This window comes from Phalaenopsis equestris, unplaced genomic scaffold (genome assembly GCF_001263595.1).
Source record: "Phalaenopsis equestris unplaced genomic scaffold, ASM126359v1 Scaffold233709, whole genome shotgun sequence".
In the NCBI taxonomy this organism is placed as follows: Eukaryota; Viridiplantae; Streptophyta; class Magnoliopsida; order Asparagales; family Orchidaceae; genus Phalaenopsis; species Phalaenopsis equestris.
The window spans coordinates 1-24,638 of NW_018251648.1; the positions used below are offsets into that span (position 1 = coordinate 1).

At 34.7% G+C, this 24,638-nt stretch overlaps 1 protein-coding gene across 1 annotated transcript; it reads right to left on the bottom strand.

Moving 5' to 3' along the window:
- Window positions 1-14,936: 14,936 nt before the first annotated feature.
- Window positions 14,937-21,624, bottom strand: LOC110038752 (cellulose synthase-like protein D4; the record flags this gene model as incomplete). Its single annotated transcript, XM_020743643.1, is given in 3 exon segments — window positions 14,937-15,599; window positions 20,676-20,922; window positions 20,924-21,624. Coding segments are annotated over 3 exon segments (1,611 nt in total), but the record flags the coding sequence as incomplete, so codon positions are not given.
- Window positions 21,625-24,638: the final 3,014 nt, after the last annotated feature.

The window sequence follows — 24,638 nt, forward strand, 5'->3', positions numbered from 1 at the left end:
TTAATGAATTTATTTATCCAGCTGCTAAATTTTGCTCTCTTTTTTTTCATTTATGCAACTTAAATTTTTTCTATCACATCAAAAATATTTATATTATTGTGTATAAGAAAATTCACAAATATAAAGTGATTAATTAAGGTCAAGTTTTACATGAAAATCAAAGGCACACATGGACAATTGAAAAGTAAGAGAAGAAGACTCCAAGATTTTTTTATCCAAAAAAAGAAAAAAAATCATAGGATACGTCCTAGCCAAAGTATTCCACTCTAGGTACAAATATATAACCTTTTATGACTACTAGAAGAGTAGAGTTACAATTTTACACCATACACAATAATTATATGCATACTATTTATAAACAAACTTTAGGATTCTAGAAAGAATCGTTGTATTCTGAATATAGTAGTCATAAGCAGCGATCCTCGAAAGTTTTTGCCGGATCTTCAGTACGATGTTATATGTTACGGTTTTACTTCAGATATGATATTAGCAATTACGGGTTGTCGATGACAGCAAATTTGGTGGCTGCGGTGGTCCACAGGTGAATGGTCAATTGTGGTCTTCGGCTGCAGATGTTGGAAGTTAGTGTGGGGTCTTTAATCATGGTGTTACACGTTACATTCATAATTGGGATACATCGTTACCAAGCAGAAGATTGTTAATGATGGAGAGCATGGGTACCTGGTTGTGGTCAATGGTGACAGACAGCGGTAGTCTATGATGGTTGACGATTTTGGAGCCACAAAGTTATAGTCGAGTATTCAGGCAGAATAGATTTTGGAATTTCTTCTTCTCTCCTCTCCCTCAAGTGAAGAGAGCAAGTCTATTTATAACCACTAAAGGAGGCGCATTTTAGTCATTTGACGAGTAACTTCTCCAACCATCAGGTCAAACGACCCATATTAATCTCCATTGATCATATGATACTTTTAAATAATTTGTTGGCATTAATGACATCAAAATTAAGAGAGCTAAAACTCATTGAATTCCTCTTATCAAGGCTCTTGATTTTAATATAAACATGTCAAATCTAGAGCTCATTTGAGCATCCAATTGATGATGCAAAAGTTCAAAAAGTAATTTAATTTGGGCTTGATTTGAGTCAGATCAAACCAATTTTGGCCTCATCGGGATTTTCTTGACAGGAAGGTCGGTTTGATTATAACCTTGCTAAAATCAGAGCTCAGGATGATCTTGAAACTATATCTGGAATGTTCCTTGCTCAAAAATGCCTCAAGATTCAAGCTAGATGAAAAAAAGGTTTTGACGGAGCATCAGTAGCCCCCTATTTTCAAATGATGTTATTTATTCCGTCAAAAAAATAAATATTTTAAAAAAAACCATACATTAGTGTTTTAAGTTGTCATGGGTACTCTATGAAGTTTGGAGTAGATTATCATTATCACGGTTGGTGGTGTCCAAGCAGCAGTGGTCTGAAGACGATGACGGTGGCCAGACAATGTTACTCCAGTGATGGTTATGGTCGTAGGCAATGGGAGGCCCAGATTTCCATTCACACATGTATGATTGCATTTGTGCATCCTTACATAAAAAAAAAATTAGGATTATGTATTAATGGTATAGCAGGGTTCACAAGTGAGTATGAACGTTAGCAAGGTCTCAATGGGGAGGGCAGAGGAAAGAAAAACCACACAATTGAGTGCATAGAAGAGCATGTGTGAGGGTGAGCCTATGTGTGAGAGAGTGATTGTGCTTGTGGGATAGCTACAGTGGTGATGCTACTACATGTGGTGCAGCAGCTGACGAACGAAGCTAGGAATGGATGTGGTGGTGGTGTGGTAATCCCATGGTAATATATAGGGTGACAACGACAAGTTGGTAGTGTGATAAGGGCAAGCAGATGGAATGACATTGGCAATGGCAGACAGGCGGTGCAGCAACAACAGTGTGGACATGCTTGGTCTGTGGTTACGCATGTCGGGTCAAAAAAGCTTGAGTTGATTGAGTTAATGCATGAGGATAGTGGGAGGTTGTGTGGGTTGGGTCAACGATTGTGGGTCGGCAGAGTGGATAGATTGAGTCAATATATAGAGGAATCTTTCATGCACGAGAGAATGCACGTGCTCAGTTTTACTCGAGTGTGCGCTCACGGGAAATTTTCAGAGTGAAATTTTTTATTGTTTCTAACACAAAAATTCTAAATTTTGTTATGTAAATATGGAAATTGAGAGAGGTGGATTTCAATACAATTGATGACATACTTTAGATGCTTGAATTTCATGACATCAAAGATCTAAAGTTTGAGATATAGTATATTCTCAACTTCGTGAATGAGGAATTTATATCCAAGGTAGTTGTTCTCATCCATCCATGAAGATCTTACTCCATGATACTGAATAAATCTGAGAAGAAGCATCCTAAATTGGCTCCTACTACCCCTTTGAAGTGGCCCCTTCGTGATAGCGCCTACGAGATTCTTTCTCTAAACTGAGTAAGTGAACTGAAGGGATTAAAAATCCACTCATCAGCCCTTAAAAAATTCATATTCTGAAGGATGTACTAAATCATTTATGCACTTGATAGCAGCAGGTTGAGGAATATGTGAGTCATTTTTACATGTGTCAATCTCTTTTTATTTATGTTCATTTCATCTACCTACTATAAAATCATTTATTTTAGATAGCAAGAGTTTTAGATAGCAAGAAAGATAAATTTCAAAACTTGATTCAATATTTCTTTGATTGAGTGGATATCAAAATGTGTCAATATCAAATCCCTTCGTGGTGAGTGTAAATGATGATATGATTCTAAGTTTGAAGAAGCTTTGGCTTTAAAGAATCAGTTGTTGAGTGTAGGAAGAAGATGTCCACCATGGTGATTTCCTTCTCATAGCAATGTCAAAATCTAAAGAGTGTTCGAGATAAATTGGTGAAGGTTTGGGCTAATATTTGTCAGAGTACCAAGAGGTTAAAGGCTTTGAGAGTGAAGATATATGCACTTGAAGAGGAGAACAAGAGTTTGAAGTCTGAGAAGAAGTTGATATAGTTGGAGATGACATAAAGACTATAAAAGACATTAAAAACTCAATTTATTTTAGAAGCATCATTTGATTTCATGTTCAAGAGGCTCGTGAAGATTTTTATGCAGTGAAGGAAAGGGCCTACGCTGTGAGAGTATCGATAAAGCAATGACTTGGGGCTTTTTAAAGAAGACTTGAGTGTGCTTCATCAGACTAAAGCTGCTATCAAGGAACTCTCTCCCAGTCAAGCATTTGAATATCCCCCCTCATGCTTAGCTGGTAAAGAAGTTGAAAGTGACTTGTTGGAGCATATTCCTAATGCATAGAAGGATGATATCATAATGGATCATTATTATTTCCTTGTCAGTTTGTTGTAGCCTTTGTACTTTGTGATCATGTATTTATATTTGTAACATATCATTTGCTTGTTATATTCCTTACAGTTTATGATAGTATTTTTATTTATCAAGCTCTTAATCTATTTAATATATCTTTTATACTTTATGATAGTGCACATCTTTTAGTTCATATTAGTGTTTTTGAATGTTGCTTCATTCTTTATGCCACAGTGTAATCTTGTATTGGAATCTTGCAAAGTGACTTGAGTGTTACCAATAACTTTCAGAGTAACTCAAGCAATATTAACCCATCCTGGGTTGTGTGGCTAGATTTGGATTAGAAACTCCATTATTAAGTACGCATGACATATCCTAGCTTGTTAGTTGGGGCACCCACTCAATGACTGTAACATGTAATTGAAGAGGCCAAAGAAAATCCACCAAGAATTTCTAATTAAGTATGCACGACATACCCTAGATTGTTAGTTGGGGCACCCATTTGATGACTGTAACATGTAATGGAAGAGGCCAAAGAAAATCCACCAAGAATTTCTTACTACCCTAGGTTGTTTAGCTGAAGTGTCTACTTGACGACAATGACATGCGTTCAAAGAGGTAGAGTGGAATCCACCAAATATTTTTGGCTTACCAAGATTGCTCGGTCGAAGCATCTTCTTGGCAATCATAAACTGTATTGGAAGAGGTCAAACTGATATCCCTTGGAAATAATTACACCTAGAATGAGGTGCCCGTAATGTTTTGTTTTTCTCATCTAGGGCATAGGTCAAGATGGATCAGATTTTTTTCTTGAACTATGATTGCAACCACATTCAAGAATGATGTTTTACACCTTTTCGTTGTTGCAATTTAATTTATTGCTCCCTAGTTAAGGCTATGTTCACATGAGTCTACAAAATAGCCTTGAATTGTTTTGAGAATTCAATTAAAATTGTATTCAAATAAAGTGTTGTTGACACAAGTAAAGCACAAATTCATTTCTCAAACAATGAGTAAATCAAACATTAAAATAAAATAAAAGCAAAAAAACAAACACATATGCACAGTGATAAATAACACCAGTAAAAAAAATAGTAATCAAAGAAAAATTATTTTGTTGAGTACTACAAAATCTACAAAAGTTTTTTGTGTTCTAAGTTTGAGGAAGGGTCTTTCTATCTAGATCTTTTAGCTTCAAATTTCTAGGATTGATCATAGTTGTGACCATGTACAACCCCTCCCAGAAGGCGAAAGTTTGTTGCGTTGAGGGCCTTTTCTAGTGGTCTCAAGGCTTTATAAGATCAAGTACTTAATGGAGATAGGTCAAGGTTTTAAGCTTCTGTTGAAATGACAAGCTAATATCTAGTTTTACATAACAACTTTTAGAAATGCCACTTCATGGGTTTTAGGATATCTAAATTCTATTAAAATTTATTGTTATTCATATTAAGATTGAAATCTTGAACACGTATGATTTAGATTCCAATATCAGCTAGGATAATTGTTTCCATGTCAAAATAGAGATTATATTGTGCTTCTCTAATTAGGGTAAAAGAAGTGATGTGGTAAGCCCAAAGAACAAGATGGAGTTCATCAGTCCATTGCCCCTCATCTTTCCCAAAACAAGTTTTTAGCCTCATGAGTATGTTACAATTGGTGACCTCAATTTGCCCATTTGTCTGAGGATGTACTACAAATGCATGGAGTAATTGGATGTGAAGATTCTTACAGAAAGGAGTAAAGGCTTCACTAGTGAATTGGATACAATTGTTAGTAATAATCTTTGTAGAATGCCAAAGCAACATATTATGCTCCTCCAAACAAATTGCTTGGCATTTGCCTAAAAAATTTTAGAATGGGAATGGCTTCAACCAACTTAGTGAACTATCCAACAACCAAAATTATGAACTTTTGCTGCCCAATGGCCATAGATAAAAGCCCCCAAGATATATATCACCTATTGAGTAAATGGTCAGGGCCTTTGAAGGGACAACAATTCTATTAGTGATGCATGTGTGAAACTAGAGTGAGATTAACAAATTTCATAATTATTGGTGAAATTCAGTGTATCTTGCTTCATAGTTGGCTAGTAATATCATGTCTCATTATCATGTGGGTGAGATATCCCCCTCTCAAGTGTTTACCAGATATTCTAGAGTGAACTTCTTATAGTAATGAGTAGACAGCATCAGTCAAAGTAACACACTTAAGATACGTGCCAGGAAATGCTCTTTTGTAAATTTCACCATTTATGATGCTAAATTCACCAATTTTCTCCTAACCTGGAGGGATTCCTTGCCCTTTTCTGATGGAAAGAGATGATAAGACCCATTCATGAACGTTCTGGTATTGCACAAAGATCTAGTATACATAAAAAAAATTGAACACTAACAAGAGAAGACGTTAGGATTTTTTATCTGAAAAACCTTGTAAAGGAAAAAAAAATACTAGGCCTAGTAAAAAAAATACTTACTATAAGTGAGTAAGTACAAAAATATAGAATTTTCTAATAATTGGGAGGGTAGGTTCTAATTTTACATAAGATATAACACTTTCCAGTATACGATGTATAGACACAAATTATGAGTTTAAAAAAAATCACTATACTCACAATATGGCATTCATAAGACATACTCATAGGAAATCATCATTGGACCTTAATTACAACATTATATGTTACGACAAGTTGGTGTTGCCAATGGCGGTAAGCAAGAGCAACAGACGGTGGTCGACGACGCTTGGGGATCATGGTTGATAATGGTTTGCAGGTTCAATGACTATAAATTATCGTTAGGGTCTTCAGTACAATGTTGCACATTACAAACATATTTAAAAAATATTGTAAGCAAGTAAGGGTTGTCGACATTGATGAGAAGGGGCAGTAGCGGTTGTTGATGGTGGCCGACTGTTGACAGCAAATATAAATGCCAAAAGTTATCGTTGAGTCTTTAGTTCATAATAGGGTATGCAATTTCTTCTCTTCTCCTCCCCCTAAGTGAAAAGAGGGGATGTATTTATAGCCTCTCAAGAGGGACCTACTTTTTCATATATATTTTATGCTCAATTTTAATAATTTTTAATGATATTACACTTTAAAGGAAAGTATTTTGTAGATTTTTTGTTTCAGGTACAAGAAATGGACTTTTGGAGAAAAATGAAGCAAAATGGTACAATTTGGATTAAAAACTAGCAAGAAAGAAAATTCTAACTTGTCACATTTTGATATGTCTTTCTATGCTTAATCTACTTTACATTTCTCACATGTTTTTGAATGAAATTAAACTTTAAAGAAAGATTGTTTTCAAGCTTATTTTGTAGGTATATCTGTTAGGAGTTTAGGAGCGAAACACAATTGAAACGGGGAAAAACGAAGATGAAATGGAGCTAAACGAAGCAAAATGGTTGAGTTGCTGCAGGGTGGCTCGTGTGGGGCCAAATTCCAAAGAACTGGTGCTTGAGGCGCAAAAACTGGCGCCTGAGGCACTAGAGATGATATAAGACGAATTAAGGTGGTTTGAGATGAATTTTGAGCGGATTTTGAAGGCTCCAAAAGATTCAAATGTCCCATGGAGTGATTCAATGCATCTAGAAACTTTGGAAAACTCTTTAATGAAGGGATGTGTCTCTTGAATGAATGGACATGTCTTTTGGGATTCAAAATGTGTAACTTTTGTAGAGAATTTTGGAAGGAATTTTGAATTTTTTTTTGAAAGGAGGCAGCCCCTAATTAAAAATGAGAGGATTCTAGAGCATGAGTGTGGCGTGAGAGATTTCTAATGAATTGATTTTATTCTAATGAGGAAAGAGAAGAGAGGATTTTATTCTAGGGTTCTTAGAGGAGAGGGAAGGTGAGATATTTCTTCTTCATTACATCTCTAGATGAGAATTGATTATGGTCGTGAAGAGAGAAAGTGCTTAAAAGGAACTTCTAGGGATTTGCTTAGGAAGGAGTGTGAGATAATTTGTGTTCTTGTATTTCTTTATTTTGTAAATTTATTTTTATATATGAAATCCGTGTTTTGTCGTATATTTCTAATGAATTCTGAGTAGATTTCTTTATCATTCTCCCTACAATGAGATTTGGTTTTGTGAAGGTTTAATTTTGTTTTATACTATTTTAAATGTCATTAATTTGTGATGATTTGAACTCTGATCTTCATTTATTTTTCTATTTGGCCAATTAAAAAGTTAAAATTTGTTGAGAAACATAAGATCCGAAAGGGCTATTATTTCTACAACATAGTGAGAATCACATTCGATTTGATAGGAGAGGATGTCATCCATGGGGTTGAATGCAAATAAAAAGAGAAATATACTTTATTAGATGCAGAATTGGAGATTTTAAGGTAACAGATTAAAATCACCAATTTGATCCAGTTGATTGTAAACTAATGTGAAATTGTTAGCTCTCAGGTGAGGGAGTAGTGGGAGCTCTAAAATGAGAGCTTTGAAATGGCAACCGATATCCTCCCAACCTGACCACAAAATTAGGAACCAAATTCTGGATTAGTCAATGTTCTTTATGCATTTAAAAGAGAGTAAATAATAAAATTGTTCATATTTGACATAATACAATTTTATATGTATTTTAAATGATTTTAATTACTTCACAATCCATAAAATCATTGTAAAGGGGAAGGATATTTTCTTAAATTTGAACTCCTCACTACATTTGTTTAGTATTTATAAGTTTATTTTTAAAGTTAAGCAAATAGTTAAGTTTACTTAGTTCTTTGGTTAGCATTTATTAAACTCATTTTAACTTGTCTTTCTTACTTTAATTTTTATAGCTTGAATATTGTGATTTATGTATAAGAATTTCCATCTTCCATACTAAGACTAGACAATAGTATACTAGAATTAGCCTAAGTGATCCTGCGCTTCTCTGTGGGATCGATAATGGGGTTTTTAAAAAAAGTCTTATATTACTTGAAGCAATACGTACACTTGTGTAGATCCCTAGTGTGTGAACTATTTTATATATTTTATATAACATTTCAATTTTGCACATTAAATACTTAATATAAATTGGGTCAAGTTTTTTACAATATTTTTTAATGTTAAATTACTGCATAATTTCGGGATGGGTCAAGTTTTTGGCAATATTACCGGGGATTTAAGTTAACATAAAACATACAGAAAAATAGCACACACCTGGGGCACGTCAGAGGGGCATTTTGGTCCTTTGGTAAAGAACATTCACAACCATCTTATTAGACGACCCATATTGATCTCTCTTAATTATCGATGATTTTTTAAAGATTTGAGGACTTTAATGATCTCAGAATTAAGTGAGCTTATAATCATTTGATTCCTCTTGTCAAGATGCTCAATTTGAATATAATTGTGTCGGGATTGAAGTTCTTATTTGACTATTTAATTGACAATCGAAAACCTTCAAATATATTTTACTGAGAAATTGATTGGATTCGCATTGAACTAACTGGTATCATTGGGTCCGTCTTGTTGAGACAAAGAGTTTGACTATAACCTCGCTAAAGTTGGGGCCCAAGATGAACTTGGTTTTAAATCTGGAATGTTTCTTGCTAATAATTTCCTTGAGATTCTTGTCAGATGATAAACACTTTTTGAAACACATCAAGTATTTTTATTTTTAAAATGTGAAACACATTGTCATATGCATATGTAAAGATAATGTATATATAAAAATTAAAGTCTAGGTGTTAGATATGTAAATACATAGGAATTAGGTGATATGTATGTAATTTTCTTTTTTTTAATTATTTCTTATTTTTAAAATTTACATGCATACCACACACTTCTTATGTATCTATATATCTAACACCCAAAATTTGATATTTACATTTATAACGCTTTGGTACTTTAAACATATACATAAATCAATGTATTACAGTTAAGGGGGACTCACAGGCAAAAGACTAAATGACCCATTTGACCAGGTGTTGCCTCCTGAACTGTGGGTAAAAGTCAATTGAATGTAATCCACTTGAATCAAAAACCAATGACAATCAAGCCGAGCAGAGGTATTGACCTACTCCTTGATGCGGGTGGATTTAGTATATTATTTTTACACATATTTTTCAATATTACAAAATACACATGACAGATACAATAGTAAATATGTAATTTAATCCCAACAAAAATAACTTTAGCAAAAATAGTTTTAACTTTTTAAAAATCTTTAAACTGTCAAATCAATTAAAAATAACTCCATTATATGCATCGATTAAGTAATAAAGGGCTCTAATAAAGTTCTAGATATCGATCCCATAGGGAAGTTGGAAATGCTTATAAGGAAATTCTTATGATTATAATGTAAACTACAATTTAAACTACAAAAGTGAAGTACGAAATTCGAATCTAGAGTAAATGAGTGATTGCCAAATAAAATAAAGTTAAAAGATTAAGTTAATTAAACTAATTGCTAAACTTTCAAAAGTAAAATTATGAAAACAAAACAAAGTTTTTGTGAAGAAGAGTTCAGATTTAAAAAAACGTCCTTCCCCTTTACAATGAGTATATGGATTGTGAAGATATTAAAATCATTTGAAAATATATAAAAATATTTTGTGTCAAATAGGAGCAATCATATTCTTTACCCTCTTTCAAGTGCATAAAGAACATTGATTAATCTACATTTTGGTCTCTAATTTTGTGGTTAGGCTGAGAGGATATCGGTTGCTACTCTAGAACTCCCACTACTCCCTCACCTGAGGGCTAACAATCTCGCATTAGTTTTCAACTAATTGGACCAAATTGGGGATTTTAATCTGTTACATTAAAATCTCCAATTCTGCATCAAACAAAGTATATTTCACAATTTATTTGCACTTAACCTCACGGATGACATTCTTTCCCATGAAATCAAATGTGACTCTCACTATGTTGTAGAAATCATAGCCCTTTTGGAACATATATTTCTCAACACATTTTAACATTTCAATTGGTCAGATTGAAAAGTAAATGAAGATCGGAGTTCAAATCATCACAAATTTTTTACATTTAAAACCATATAAAAACAAAATCAACTCTTCACAAAACTAAATCTCATTGTAGGGAGAATGATAAAGAAGACTACTCAGAATTCATGAGAAGAATACGACAAAACACATATTTCATATATAAAAACTAGTTTACAAAACAAAGAAATAAAATAACACAACATATATTATAATTTTTCTCAAGAAAATCCCTACAAGTTCTCCTCAAACACTTTCCCTCTTTACAAGCACTCACAATTCCCTCTCAGAATAGCAATGAAGTAAAAATCTCTCACATTCCCTCTCCTTTTACAATCCTTAAAGAAAATATCTAAGCCATTGACTTTCTCTCTTTCTCTTACCTGCTTCAAAAATCCTCTCACTCTTACTCGCGCCCTCATCTTTTTCACACCTACAAGCACTAGACTTTGATCTCTTCTATTAGAAGCTGACTCCCTCTAAAAAGAGTTCAAAATTCTCTTCAAAAGTCAACCTTTTTGAATTCAAAAGACATGTCTATTGATCCAAGAGACATATACCTTCATAAAAGAACTTTCCAAATTGTCTAGATGCATTGAAAGACTCTTTGGAGTCTATCGTTGCAGTGCCCGGTCTGTAAGCTGAGCTCACAAAAGCCCTATCCACGATCATTTTGGAAGGATACTATTTGTTCTCTCTATTACCCGTTGCTGGTACTGGATAGGAGCAAATGGAGCATCGCTCACGTTCCCTCGGATTTATGGGGCAACAGACAAGAGGGATCGGGTCCTTGGTGATGAGGATTGGTTTATCAGCAAGATAGGCCAGTGGCATGGTCGCTGATCATTTGTGGGAGGTCTCAATCCCTTTGGTGTTCAAGGGTTTGGTCGTGGCGGCCCTGCAGGTGGAGGTTAATGCTTTGCGGGATGACCTGGCTGAGGTTTTGCACGCATTGAGAGCACTTCAAGAGTCGGCCGACGTCTCCAAATTCCATCATAAGGTTGACCGAATGGAACGACTTAGGATAGGAGGGTCAATGGTCCTCAGAAGGTTGACTCAGAAAAGGTACATCCCGCCTGAGACCTTGGAAGACCCGCTCATAAAGCATTTTTTTTACATGTAATAATGTTATTTGGAATCGAAGAGACATTTGAATAAATTTAAAAAGATGTTTGGTATGTTACTTGATGTGCAGTTTTGTGGTGCATTATAAATATCTTTCAATATTATAATACACACACTGTAGGACAAATAGTAAATATGCACTTGATGCACGGTTTTATGGTGCGTTGCAAATCTATTTCAATTTTACAATACACACACTGCAACACAAATAGTAAATACGCAATTAAATTTCATTAAAAATAAATTTAGTATTAATAATTTTATTTTTTAAAATCTTTAAGCTGTCAAACTATAATAGTAACATAAGTATGTGTATTGCTCAAATAATAAAAGGGTTCTAATGGAGTCCTAAGTATCAATCCCACATGGAGTTAGAAATTCTTATGGTTATAACGTCAAACACAATATTCAAACTATAAACTTAAGTAAGCAAAAAAAATCTAAATTAAATTTATTATATGCTAAATGAAATGCAGTTAAAAGAGCTAGGTTAACTAAGCAATTTGATAAACTTCAAAAGTAAGCTTATAAAAACTAAACAAAATTTTGTAACAAAGAGTTCAAATTTAAGAAAGCATCATCCCCCTTTCCAATGACTTTATGGATTGTAAAGTAATTAAAATCATTTAAAATACATATAAATTTATGTTGTGTCAGATAGGAGCAATCCTATTCTTTACCCTCTGAGAGTGCAGAAAAAATATTGACTAATCCAGAGTTTGGTCCGTAAATTCGTGGTTAGGTTGAGAGGATATTGGTTGCCACTCCAGAGCTCTCACTTCTCCCTCCCCTGAGGGATAATAATCTCGCTTTAATTTTCAAGCAACTGTATCAAATTGGAGATTTTAATCTATCACCTTAAAATCTCCAAATATGCATCCATCAAAGTACATTTTCCTATTTATTTGCACACAAATTCATGGACTACATTCTCACTGATAAAATTGAATGCGACTCTTATCATGTTGCAGAAAGCATAGCCATTTTGGATCTTATATTTTTCAACAAATTTTAACATTTCAATTGACCAAATTGAAAAGTAAATGAAGATCAGAGTTTGAATCATTAAAATTCATTAACATTTAAAACCTTACATAACAAAATTAATTCTTTATAAAATCATATCTCATTGTAGAGAGAAGGATAAAGAAGATTACTCAGAATTCATAAGCATGATACAACAAAACATAGATTTTATTTCAAAAAATAAGTTTACAAAATAAAGAAAGGAAAGAACAAAACTTATCTAACACTTCTTCTCAAGAAAATTCCTTGAAGTTCCCTTTAAGCACTTTCTCTCTTTATAATCATACTCAATTCTCTCTTAAAAATGCAATAAAGAAGAAATCTCTAACCTTCCTTCTCCTCTTACAACTCTAGAAGAAAATCCTCTCTTCTCCCAAGACTTTTCTCTCACGCCAAACTCTCATCTTCAAACCTCTTGCCCCCCTCTTCTCTTCTCTAGACTCCTCTCTTTTTAGTTAGGACCAACCTTCATTTCAAAAAGAATTCAAAATTCAAAAAGTTTGTGCTGGTTTTTCATCTCCAATACTTCTACAAAAGTAGCAGGTTTAAATAGGTTTAAGTCATATCTATACCGCTCGCTTTAGACTCCTCATTTTAAGGTTGTTCCAGCACTTCAAGTCAAACTTTGAGAAATGGAAGAGGGTGATGTAGGCTTGCAGTCTCTCATTTTCTCCCTTGTTGAGGTTAAACAGTGTGCCTGAGTCTTTCCTTAGCTTATGCACGTTTAAAAAGTGTGAAACAAAGAGTCTCTTAAACTCATAGTAACTTGAGATAGTTTTGATCAACAAACCATTGAACCACCGAAAGGTCAACTCCTTCAGGGTGGTTAAGAAGAGATGACACATTATAGGGTCGTCGATTTAGAGCAAACTAATGGAGGATTCAAACAATGCTACATGGTCGATCGGGCCAGTCCTTACTTTGTAGGAATCTAGAAGAGGGAAACTTTGCTTGGGTGGGGGTATCGCCTCTTTTATTAGATGAGTGAACACCCCTCCCGTGAGTGGTTAGACAGGCACTCGCATCTGTTCTTCCCATCGTTTGTTCATCTGTGCAGATGCACCAATGTCAGTATGTTGGGACTCGCCTTGTCCCTCTGTCCATTGGTTACTAACTTGGTTGTCCAGAGTAAGTGGTTTCACTGGTGAGGGCCTTCAAGGACGGATCCTCTGAGGTTCCACCTCCAAACGGGGTGGTCGGTCGTTCCTCTGGGTGATTGTCGCCCGGAGAATCTTGAATTACTCATCATGAGGATCATTTTGGCTTGTAAGCTCTGGACTTGAGCATAGATGTCTGATTGTGTAGCATCTCTATAGGATTCTATGTGCATTATCTCTCTTTGGAAAGCTTCTCCTTCGTAGTCTTTTCCACTTCTCATCTGTGGTATATCCACACTCATCGCACCACCATTTAAGATATTGAATCCTAAATTGTCCTTTGGGAATAAGCCCCAAAATTTTAGAATTGAATGAAGGAAGAAAGAGAGAAAAGAAATACAACAAGTCATGAGTTTTCTATAGAGAGTATCGGTGAAAGCCATTTTATTTGTATTTGTACCTCCTATTTATAGAAGCATATTTTGTACAATTATTTAAAGGAGGGAGCAGTTATGCGAACAATACAATTAATGCTCTAATTGATCATATAGATGTCATACCATATTTGTGTTACAATTTTAATTTTAACATGACGGTAATTGTCTGACCGACTTGCTTGAATTCGATCAATTGAGGCGGCCGACTAAGAGGTGAATATCCCTTCTGTAACGTGTCGGTCAACTGCGGTGTCTGTTAGGATGTCGATCTCGCTTGCCGCAAAAAAGGTGGGTTGACTGATTTGTTGTAATTAAGGATTCCAGCCTACGCCCTAGTCGGTCGGGACTGTCGGCGTGGTCCGCTGTTCGAATCTCTCATCATAGTGTGCCAGTGGATTCTTGAGCAGACGGTTGTCATAAGGGCGATTGGACGCCTTCATTGTCTGGGCTTCATTTGGGCCATTCGAACGCTTTGAGATTTGTGCTGACAGTAATGGTGTATACAATTTTATTTTAATATCAATTTAATTTTTTCAGAATTTGCCACGCTATTAGATAATTTATAATATATTTTTCATATATATGATTTATGATTAAATCACGTTGGGGTCATTGATGAAAGTACGTTCTCAAATAAATTTTATATTATAAATCTTAATTAGTGATATTACTTTGACTCAAAAAAAAAATGAGTTGTTAACTATGAAAGAGCAGTGTAGAATAACATGTGAGAAGGGAAATCTACAAGAGCAAGAGTAATCAGTTATGTTGTCAACATTGTGTGTGTGTGTGTGTATATATATATATATATATATATATATATATATATATAAACTCAAATTGTTGAATCCATTATAAGAACCGTATGTAAATCCAAAAAATTGCGTGCCGTAAATGAAGATTGTTAAGGAGTACCTGAAGAATTCCGGCGTGATCGCCCCTGGCATGGTCGGGCGCGGCGAAGGTCCAGGTGAATTATATGCTCCGTATGTAAATCAAAGAAATTGCGTGCCGTAAAAGAAGGTTGAAAGGAGTACCTGAAGAATTCCGGCGTGATCACCCCTGGCATGGTCGGGCGCGGCGAAGGTCCAGGTGCCGGGCCAATGGGTCCCATCAGCCATCCACGTGGCCTTCTGCACCTTTACGGGCTCAAGTGGGTCCCCGTCCATCCCGCTTTTAAGCTTCAGCATCTTCAACTCCTCCCGAGCATTAAACGCTTCAGAACGCCGCCGGATTGAGTCCGGCAAACCATTTATGCGCACCTTAAACTCATCATACTCCCGCTTCACCTTCCTCCGGTCCTTCACAAAGTCCGACCGCCGCTTGTTCTTCGTCGGGTCGCCCTTCATGTTGAAATACGTGTCCGGATTCCGTGGCTCGATGTCATGTTTGCGGCAGAACGGCACCCATATGTTTGCGAAGCTCGCCGCCTCCGCCATGGCTTCGAAGGTCAGCAATGCGCCGCCGTCATCGGAGATGTAGCATGCTAACTTCTCAATTGGGTACTCAACGGCCAGGATGGAGAGAACGGTGTTAGCGGTGACGAGCGGAGGTTCTTTTTCTGGATCGGCGGTTGAGACGAAGAAGTCCAACCCAGGTAGGTCGGAACGGCCTGTTGGGTTAGCCGGTGATGCTGTTTCGAACTTCTCCTTCAACACCTGCAAATGGTTTTCGTGCAAATGTTCGGTTTGAATAAGTCTATGAATTCAATTTATTTTCTTATGGTTAGAACTCAAATTAAGATGAAAAAAACACATTATTTGCAATGGAGGTTGAGTTGAGTTTGTTTCAAACAATGAATGGATTGAAAATTGATTCTTATGAATTCATGCTTGCATGTTCCTTTTTTCTTCATGCACACCGTGCATACGCGCTCAATGTGTATGACAAATCTTGAATTTTGGACATCTTGGTTGAAAGAAAAAACACTCAATAACTAGACCAAATTGGCTTGCACGTTTTTCATTCTTATAGTCTTAAATCCAAAAAAAACTCAATAACACATTATACTTTTCCTCATTTTATCCTTGAAGGCTTATGCAAAAAACACTTTTATCTCGTTGTTTCTTAAAAAAAAAAAAATTTCTTATGTTTTTCTCTCAGTCTTCTCGGCCCTTTTCTGCCTCTACAATGGACAACATCCCAATAGACAGTAATCACATCACAAATGAAGAGCTAGATGCCACTGTCTACGAAAAATGGAAGAAATAGCATTCAAAGAGAAAGAAGAAAAATGTTAAGGTATCAATGGATCATATGAAGTCTACAAATGGAACATTTTATGACACTCAAGCAATAAAGACTCCTCTCTCTAGGTCGATGCCGCAAATTACTACAGAAGATGTTTCAAAGAGCGCCATTGAAGTAGAGCCTTTTTTATGCCTCCTTGATGCCAATACTTGCAACTTATTTCCAAGAATAGCCATTTGTTCCAGTTGCTCATGTGATGAGTAAGTTGAGGGTGTTAAATTCCTTATCGCTGCCATAATTAAGTTAAGAATATTTTCATTAATAGTGATTTTGATTAGAATTACTTTTAAAACATTAGTTTTATTAAATATTTTCAATATTTTTATAGCAGTTCAATTTAATTTAAGTGACTTTATGTGTGAAGATCAGTCCATTGATCGGCAACATTACCTTGTTGTCACAACGACTACCCCTGCCAATTAACTGTTTGCTGAAAATAAAAATTTGATGATCTAGTTCCTCAAAAAGGAGATCACGTAGAGATGCCACATACAAATTTATCTACTTATGTAATCATGTGTTCTGGTATGTATCATTTTCTATTTTCATTATCGAGTTTGATCTAGTTTTTTTTATAGAAGTTTGTTCCAAAGAGAACATCAAACATACCATAGATGAAAGTATTGCCATTTATGTGGTCACTCAAATCGCTAGAGCTCAAGAAACTCTTCTTTAAGTATTAAGGAGTATAACCCGAATACAATTACTATGATTTTAATGACTCATGCAGTTCATTATGAAGTTGAAGAAAATAGAAAAATTAAAGATTTATGGAAGGATATAAATGAATTCTAAGCTAAAGTTGAAGTAAAGGTAGCTACGCCGATGAATTATATTTTAGATATTAAGAACTCACCTGAAGAGAAGCTGTGGCAAAGTGATTAGATGGCTTCTAGGTTGGTCATAATCCAACGACACTTAGAATCAACTTAGTTCAATCAATTTCAATCAGTGGGAAATTTAATGCTACACCGACTTCTATAGCTTGGAAAATAAGCTCTAGGGGTGTTGTGCGTCCATTATTTTCTTTATTTATTTTAATAATTGAATTAATTTAAAATTAAATATTTCTTTTGAAAAAGAAAGCAACTTTTAAAATAATGTATCCTTAGAGTCATTTTTATTATTTCATTAATTTTCTTTATTCTTGAATCTTAAACTTGGTAGTTGTAACATTTTTTAAGTTTATCCTTTTTTTCTTTATATTATATTTTCTTATATAATTTTTACATATCTTCTCTTAATCTCACACATGTTTTCGGTGAGCTCATTTGTGGCCTTCACTCTATAAGAATCTCCAAAGAGCAGACATGGAGCAGAAAAAAGTAACAAGGAGTTTCTTTATTCCAGTGGGAAGAGGATTCTACTACCCCCAAGTCCTTAGAGATCCCAGCCAACCACCCTCTCGATCACTGAATTATCATGTTGTATTTGATGGACAAAGTATTTGATGGAGTTGACTGAAGATTGATATGTTATAGAAAGTACGAGTCTCTAGTCGTATCTCATTTAAAGACCCCACACAATTATGTAAGGGATAGTGGTTGTGGCCAATTCTATCTGTTTATAATGAAAAACATGGTTTATACATAGCATTGTGCTTACACTATAGGCTTTTGATGATTCTTTGATAAAAAAATTTCTAATATGCTTGGTTTGAATGAGAAGTATATGAAAAATATTATTAGGCTAGAACAACAGGCCAATGCTAATAATTTGAATATCGAGCAATTCAAAAAAGAAGAAAATTGATAATTAAGCCTGAATGCTTGAAAACCATTTCTTTTTTAGTACAATTCAAGAAGTTGTTGGAGGAGACCAACTTAGAGAAGATTTATGGAGAAACCACCACCAATGCATAAAAAACCTGTAACATTTTCCATTCATCACTTGTAACATTTTTGAGAAACTTTTCGAACTCCTTATTTATAATTATCTTAATGAATAAAAATATTAGCCACAATATTCATCATCACTTAAATGATGCTTTTAACTTTCTTCAATTAATGCCTTACACTACCTAAATCCTTAGTATAAAATCCTATTTAAAACGATTCTTTTATCGGGTCATATCTTTCTTCAAACATATTAAGCAGATCTTATCATTATCTTTGCATATGTAAACATTTAGTCTGGCCTCAAGGGTGACTCGCATGCTACTCATTACAAATATTATTACAAAAGGAGGGAGTCTAGCCTTCTAGTCATGACTTGTGATAAAACAGTGTACTAAGTATGCACGAGACTTATTGATGCTTGAATATTGAGAAAAAAAAGGAGAAAACCAATAAGAAAATTATCTAATTGAATTGATATTTTTCCCACAATTCTTTTTTAACATAGAATTGAGATCAATCTCACATGTTATTTAGATTTATAAAGCCATTAACTTGAATCATTCAAATTTCTTATAAAAGTAGTTAGATCGTGATAAAAAGGAATAATTTTAAGAATCCTCCATATTAATTTTAAAAAAAATTAAATAAATCAATTTCTTGAGTAATTTATAGAAGTAGATGAGAAATAAAACTTTTGCTATCTCATGGAAAAGAACCTTTTAAGATCGTCTCAGCTCCAGGTTTTAGGAATCCGACTTTCATAATACTCAGTAGCTTGCATGCTCTAAGTTTGACTTTTTCTTCGATAATATTTGGTCTAGTCCATGTTGTTGCTAAATTTTCAAGTGCTAAATTGTGAGAAGTTATGTTAATTTCTTTTAGTATTAATTTACGAACCCTAAATTACTTTTTTATTACTTGAATTACAATATTTAGACATCATTCTATTAATTTCCTCCTACTTCATTGAAGATTGAACTTGCAGTTCTTCCAGTAGGTCTAACATGATATACATGCCTTTGTTGTTGTCTTTTTTCATTCTTCAAATTCACCTTCTTCAGGATTGATAGTTGCAAGTACCCTTTGATTATGCACGTCATACTTCTCTAATAACACAAATTCAGCTATATCTCTTGATATAAAATTCTCTTATGGTTATTCCGCTTTCTTTTCTCTTTTCTTCTCTCCTTTCTACTATTTGAAGGAGTAGATCCTTTATTATAAGGATACTAAGTCTCATCATATCTTCTTTAGCAGGTGTTTATGGCAGAAATCCCTTTAATTGTCATTGGAAACTTGCCTCCTCAAACTACAAATAAAGATAACTCAGTTTATATGTAAACTCTGGGTGCAACTCCATGCTCATGCTCCAATATTTCTCTAATCTTCATCATCCTTTGATCCCTCAACTTGTTCAACTTGTTCAAATATCGAACTATAAACTCTCATGTGCACTCCATGTTGATTGATTGACCCTTCTAGATCTCCGACTTCTTTCCCGTGCAAAACTTATCATCTAGCCCACGGCATGATCCATGCTCATCAAACCTCAGATGATATTAAATATAGAAATATCAGTGGTCTCACACCACATAGGCAGAGCTTACAAGAGAAGTGAAAGTGGAGTGATGAATTTAGCATTGATAAGAAAAACATAAAAAAGATTCTTCCCTCGCTTGAGAATGACCTCCCCTAATTATAAATTCAAAGGTTGTCATGCCCAAAGAAATGAATAATTACACAAAAAGCAAGACTCATACAACTTGAAGTATGATATTGCGCTTGTTGGTGTAGTTAATAATGTCACATGAATATGAGACGAGTTATCGAAACTATTCTAGTCCAATTAAGACGAGTCGTTACCATGCCAAATTAAGGCAAGTTGGTGAAAGTTATTGAGCTGATGACATGTGCCAACTTATACCTTCTTCTACATAATTGAATAATCATGTTTCTCTCATGTGCCTAATAGACCCATGTTTCACTAATGTTCGATTTATCGACATGCATATTCATAGGTATTTCGATGTTCGATCCAAGTGAATACGGTCTTCGATTATTCAAAATTATAATTTCAATCCAAGTACTTTAAAATAACTTTTATTCCCAAGATAATTTTCAGCTAACTTTGATTAATAAATTACTAAAAACTTACATGCATATCACTCACTTTCTAATATGTCAATTTTAATTTTTACATATATCTTATGCATAACAATGCCTAATAGACCCATGTTTGACTAATGTTCGGTTTATCGATATACATATTCATACGGCTTTCGATGTTTGATCCAAGTGAATACGGTTTTCGATTATTCAAAATTATAATTTCAATCCAAGTACTTTAAAATAACTTTTATTCCTAACATAATTTTCAGCTAACTTTGATTAATAAATTAGTAACGATTTACATACATATCACTCAACTTCTAATATCTCAATTTTAATTTTTACATATATCTTATGCATAACATTCTTTTTTTTTCAAAATTAAGAAAGTTATTTTTTGTATGACATGAAATATTCGCGTTGAATAAATTCAAAAAGCAAATCTTAAACTACATATATAAATATATATAAATTGGTTGGTGTGAATGCAAATGACCATTGTTTATTAGTATTATTTTTATGCATAACTTTCCTTACCTTGAGGTCGGTGGTACGATTAATCGGGTGCAGCTTCGGCACCTGGTCCAGAATCCACGAGAAGGCGAACCACACCTCGCAGACCACCGACATCCCCCACAGCCACGGCGCATCCACGTTCGGGTGCTGTATCCGCCAAGCCAAGAAAAAGAAGAGCGCCACAAACCGCACCAGCATTAGCAACCGGTAGGGTTGTATAATGGCCGCCGGCACCGGCATCACTCTCGTCAGCGGCTTCCACGGCTGCCCCACCTTCTTTCGGCCAGTACGCATTGCCATACCCGTACGTTCCTTGCGTCTCAAACAGCCACCTGTTATGGTCGAAATCCACGCCCGTCTGACTCCGAACCAGCATCGACTTGCTTTGCTCCATCTTCGAATGAGGCGCCGGCAGAGCAGGCTTGTCCGCCGCCTTGAAGGAATCCAGCGGTCCGTCGTCTTCGTAGTCACCCGCGGCCCGATACGGGTCCTTGCACCCGGGGCAGTTGCCGGTTTCCTTGACCGCGTCGAGGTAACAATCGCAGCAAATCTTGAATCGGCATTCGCATGGGTGGATGTCGTTCCCTCGCTCGTCGGTCGTCACCTTCCCGTCGCATGCGGGCATGGCGCAGGAGAGGGAGCTCTTCGCGCCGGCCATTTGGGGGTGGGATACGGCGGAGTCGATCACCTTGTCCATGAGGTGGGCCCGCGTGACGCTGTTGAAGCCGCCGGTGAAGAGGGAGCTGGACACGTATTGCTCTTCTGCTTTTGCGGCCACGGATCGGGCTTCGATGGGCTCGTCCATGGGCTGCTGGTCGGGGGAGGGAGGGATGCGGACGGCGTAGTTGGTATAGTCTTCAGAGAGATTGGCGGAGAGATTGATCTCTTCGTGGGAGAGGCTGACGTAGCGGCCGCTGGACGTGCGTCGAGCAAATTTGACGGATTGGGTGGAGCCGGCGGGTTTACGTATCTAACATTTAAAGTTTATCTTTATATATTTATATGACTAAAAATTGTTATATCATATAAAAATATTATCATTTAAACTTTTAAAATGTGGATCACATCTTTTCAAATATTGATAAGATGGATTGTATGTATAAGTTTAGATGGTGGTTATGTAAATATAAAGCAATTGAGTGGTGTGTATTTATTTGTTATATCATATAAAGATATTATCATTTTAACTTTTAAAATGTAGATCACACCTTTTCAAATATTGATAAGATGGATTGAATGTATAAGTTTAGATGGTGGTTATGTAAATATAAAGCAATTGAGTGGTGTGTATTTAAATCTTTTAAAGTAATTCTTAATAAAAATATTGTAGTACATTTTTTTGTGTTTGTGGTGAAATCAAAGTTATTTATTAATTAAAAAAGGTATTTACATACATAGCACCGAATTCTTATTATATTTCGTTATTACATACATACCACCCAATATCTTCCAATTCCCATATCCACTACTCCTTACAAATGGCATCAACTTTGAGCTCCGGCATGAATGGTGAAGCTTGCAAAGGCTGGAGGGGAAAAGTGGGCGGAAAATTGATGCCTATGATGAGAGTTTGGGATGTCTCTGTACCTCATGATTTGTATGCCAAGATCGTGTTTTGGAGAGGTCCTTTTACGCCACGATGACATCATTGCCTTCTAAGTTAGTTCGGACGACAAAGATTTGACTGAGTGGCATGAATGAGGAATTGACAAGAATTGAGTGGTACGTATGCCATGTTAAAGTTTGGAGAGTCAAATATGAAATATAATAAGAATTGTGAGGTATGCATGTAAATCTCCCTTAAAAAAAATATCTGATTGTTCTTGTTACTATAATTAAGATTGTACTTTTGATGTATCTTGTACTTCATTTAAATAAGTATTTGACATATATTAGAGTTGAAATAGTTAACATTTACTAACATCAAAAGTTATTTGTTACTTGAGAAAAAATTGTCAACATGTTTCATAATTGTGATGGGAATATACCCAATTTAAACTTGTAATTATTTAAGAATAGTGCTTAATGAGATTTTTATGACCCTAGTTCAAATAAAATCATAGTGAATTAATCATAAAGATTAAAATGTCTAAGTTATTAGAAGAGATTAGATATGTAGAGTTCTTGATTGATAATTATTAATTTTATTTTATGTTAAAGTAATCTAGTGTGAAATTAATTTATAAAATTAATTATAATAAGTGTGGTGAATTCATAATTCTAATATATTTTTTTCTCTTGATTTTGAGTCTAGAAATTAGTAGTAGAAAAATCTATTTCAACAACTTTAAGAAAAATTACAATTCAGTTAATTATCGAATGGTAATCAAGTGTAATATAAATTAATACTTAGTTATAAATTTAATTTTGATTCTCGTGGGAATGATCTTCAACTCATCATATATCACTTGACTAGTATGTGCAATTGGGTACACCGTTACACTAGTCAGTAATCATGTAAGAATAGTACTTATCACAATCTTATTATTATAGTTCACATAAGAATATAGTGGATTAATCATTAAAATTAAAACTTCTAAATTATCATAAGAGACTAGAAGATACACTAGTTCATGATTGATGGTTACATATAAATGGAAATCATATTATAAAATTAAGTACGATAAGTTTAATGAACCCATAAATCTGTAGTTTTTCTCTTAAATTTAAATTTAGAATTTAGTAGTGTAAATTTATCTCATAAGATTTAGATTATAGCTTTAAAATCACTTAAAATTTTATTGGATAAAATTTAAAGGTGATTTATATTAATACTTAACGTATCAAATTTTCAAATATGAAGCTCATGAGAATAATAGTAGAATCATTTTGTATTACTTTTGTAGTAGATGTACTTGTGTGTACAATTTTAGTCTATCCTAATTTTTTATTTAGAAAAATTATTATTTTAATCTGCTATAATGAATCACCATTTACTTTATGAATGGTTAGTTCTATATATATATATATTGACTGAAGAAAATGGCTCTGTTCTTCCTGGCAGTGCCCCTCCCACTTTGATTAGGTTTCCTGGATTCATGGACTTAATCGATGGAGGTGTTTTTAAGAGGTTTTCTGGTTTTACTTATGATTTTATTCTCAATTTTGTTAGTGTTTTGGAGTTTTTGAAGGTTTTTTGGTGGTATTGTTGCTTTTCTGGTTACCGCTCCTCATTTTGGTTGAGTTATCCTTGTGTTATTTACGGTGTCTGCTAGATTTTTTGCTTTAATGAAGTTGTTTTTTGGTGTTTGTTGTTTCCTAGGCTCTTATTTTGTGAGTTTTCACATTCTACTATGGTTTCATTACCTCTTTGGTTGCTTCTTTCCCTCCTCCCTTGACTGAGTACCTTGACAAGACTTCCTTTGTTGATGTGGTTGGTAAAGGCTTGGAATTTGTGGCATCTATAGATCATCTAGTGCTTCCTTAGCTTTACCATGACTCTTTTGTAGGGACAGGCGACTGCTTGTTTATTGAGAAGACTAGTAGGAAAGCTGGGAAACCAACTTTCATATTCTCATATATTGAAGTATTTAATTCAACTAAAAATTGCAAATTCACACTCATTAGAAAATTTCAGCTAGGGCATCCCAAAATGCATATTGTAGAAAAGTTTTTTATAGATTTCAACCTAGTGATGCAATGGAAGGTGGGTTGCTTTGATGAGAGACATGTAATGATATACTTCACAAAAGAAGAAGACTATGCCCAGATTTTCTTAATGAAATACATCACAATTGATGGAAACTATATGAAGCTGCACGAGTGTTCTCCTGACTTTAATCCAAGCCAAGAACCACCAATAGTTTCAATTTCGTTTAAGCTACCTGGTCTCAAGTTGCACTTTTCCAACCATTAAGTTCTTTACTTCATTGGAGCTATGATACACCTAAAATATATAGCATTTATGTACACATTTTTATACCTATTTTTTATAATATTACGCTTTAATGTAAGGTATTTGTGTGTTTTTCTTTTAGGTATAAT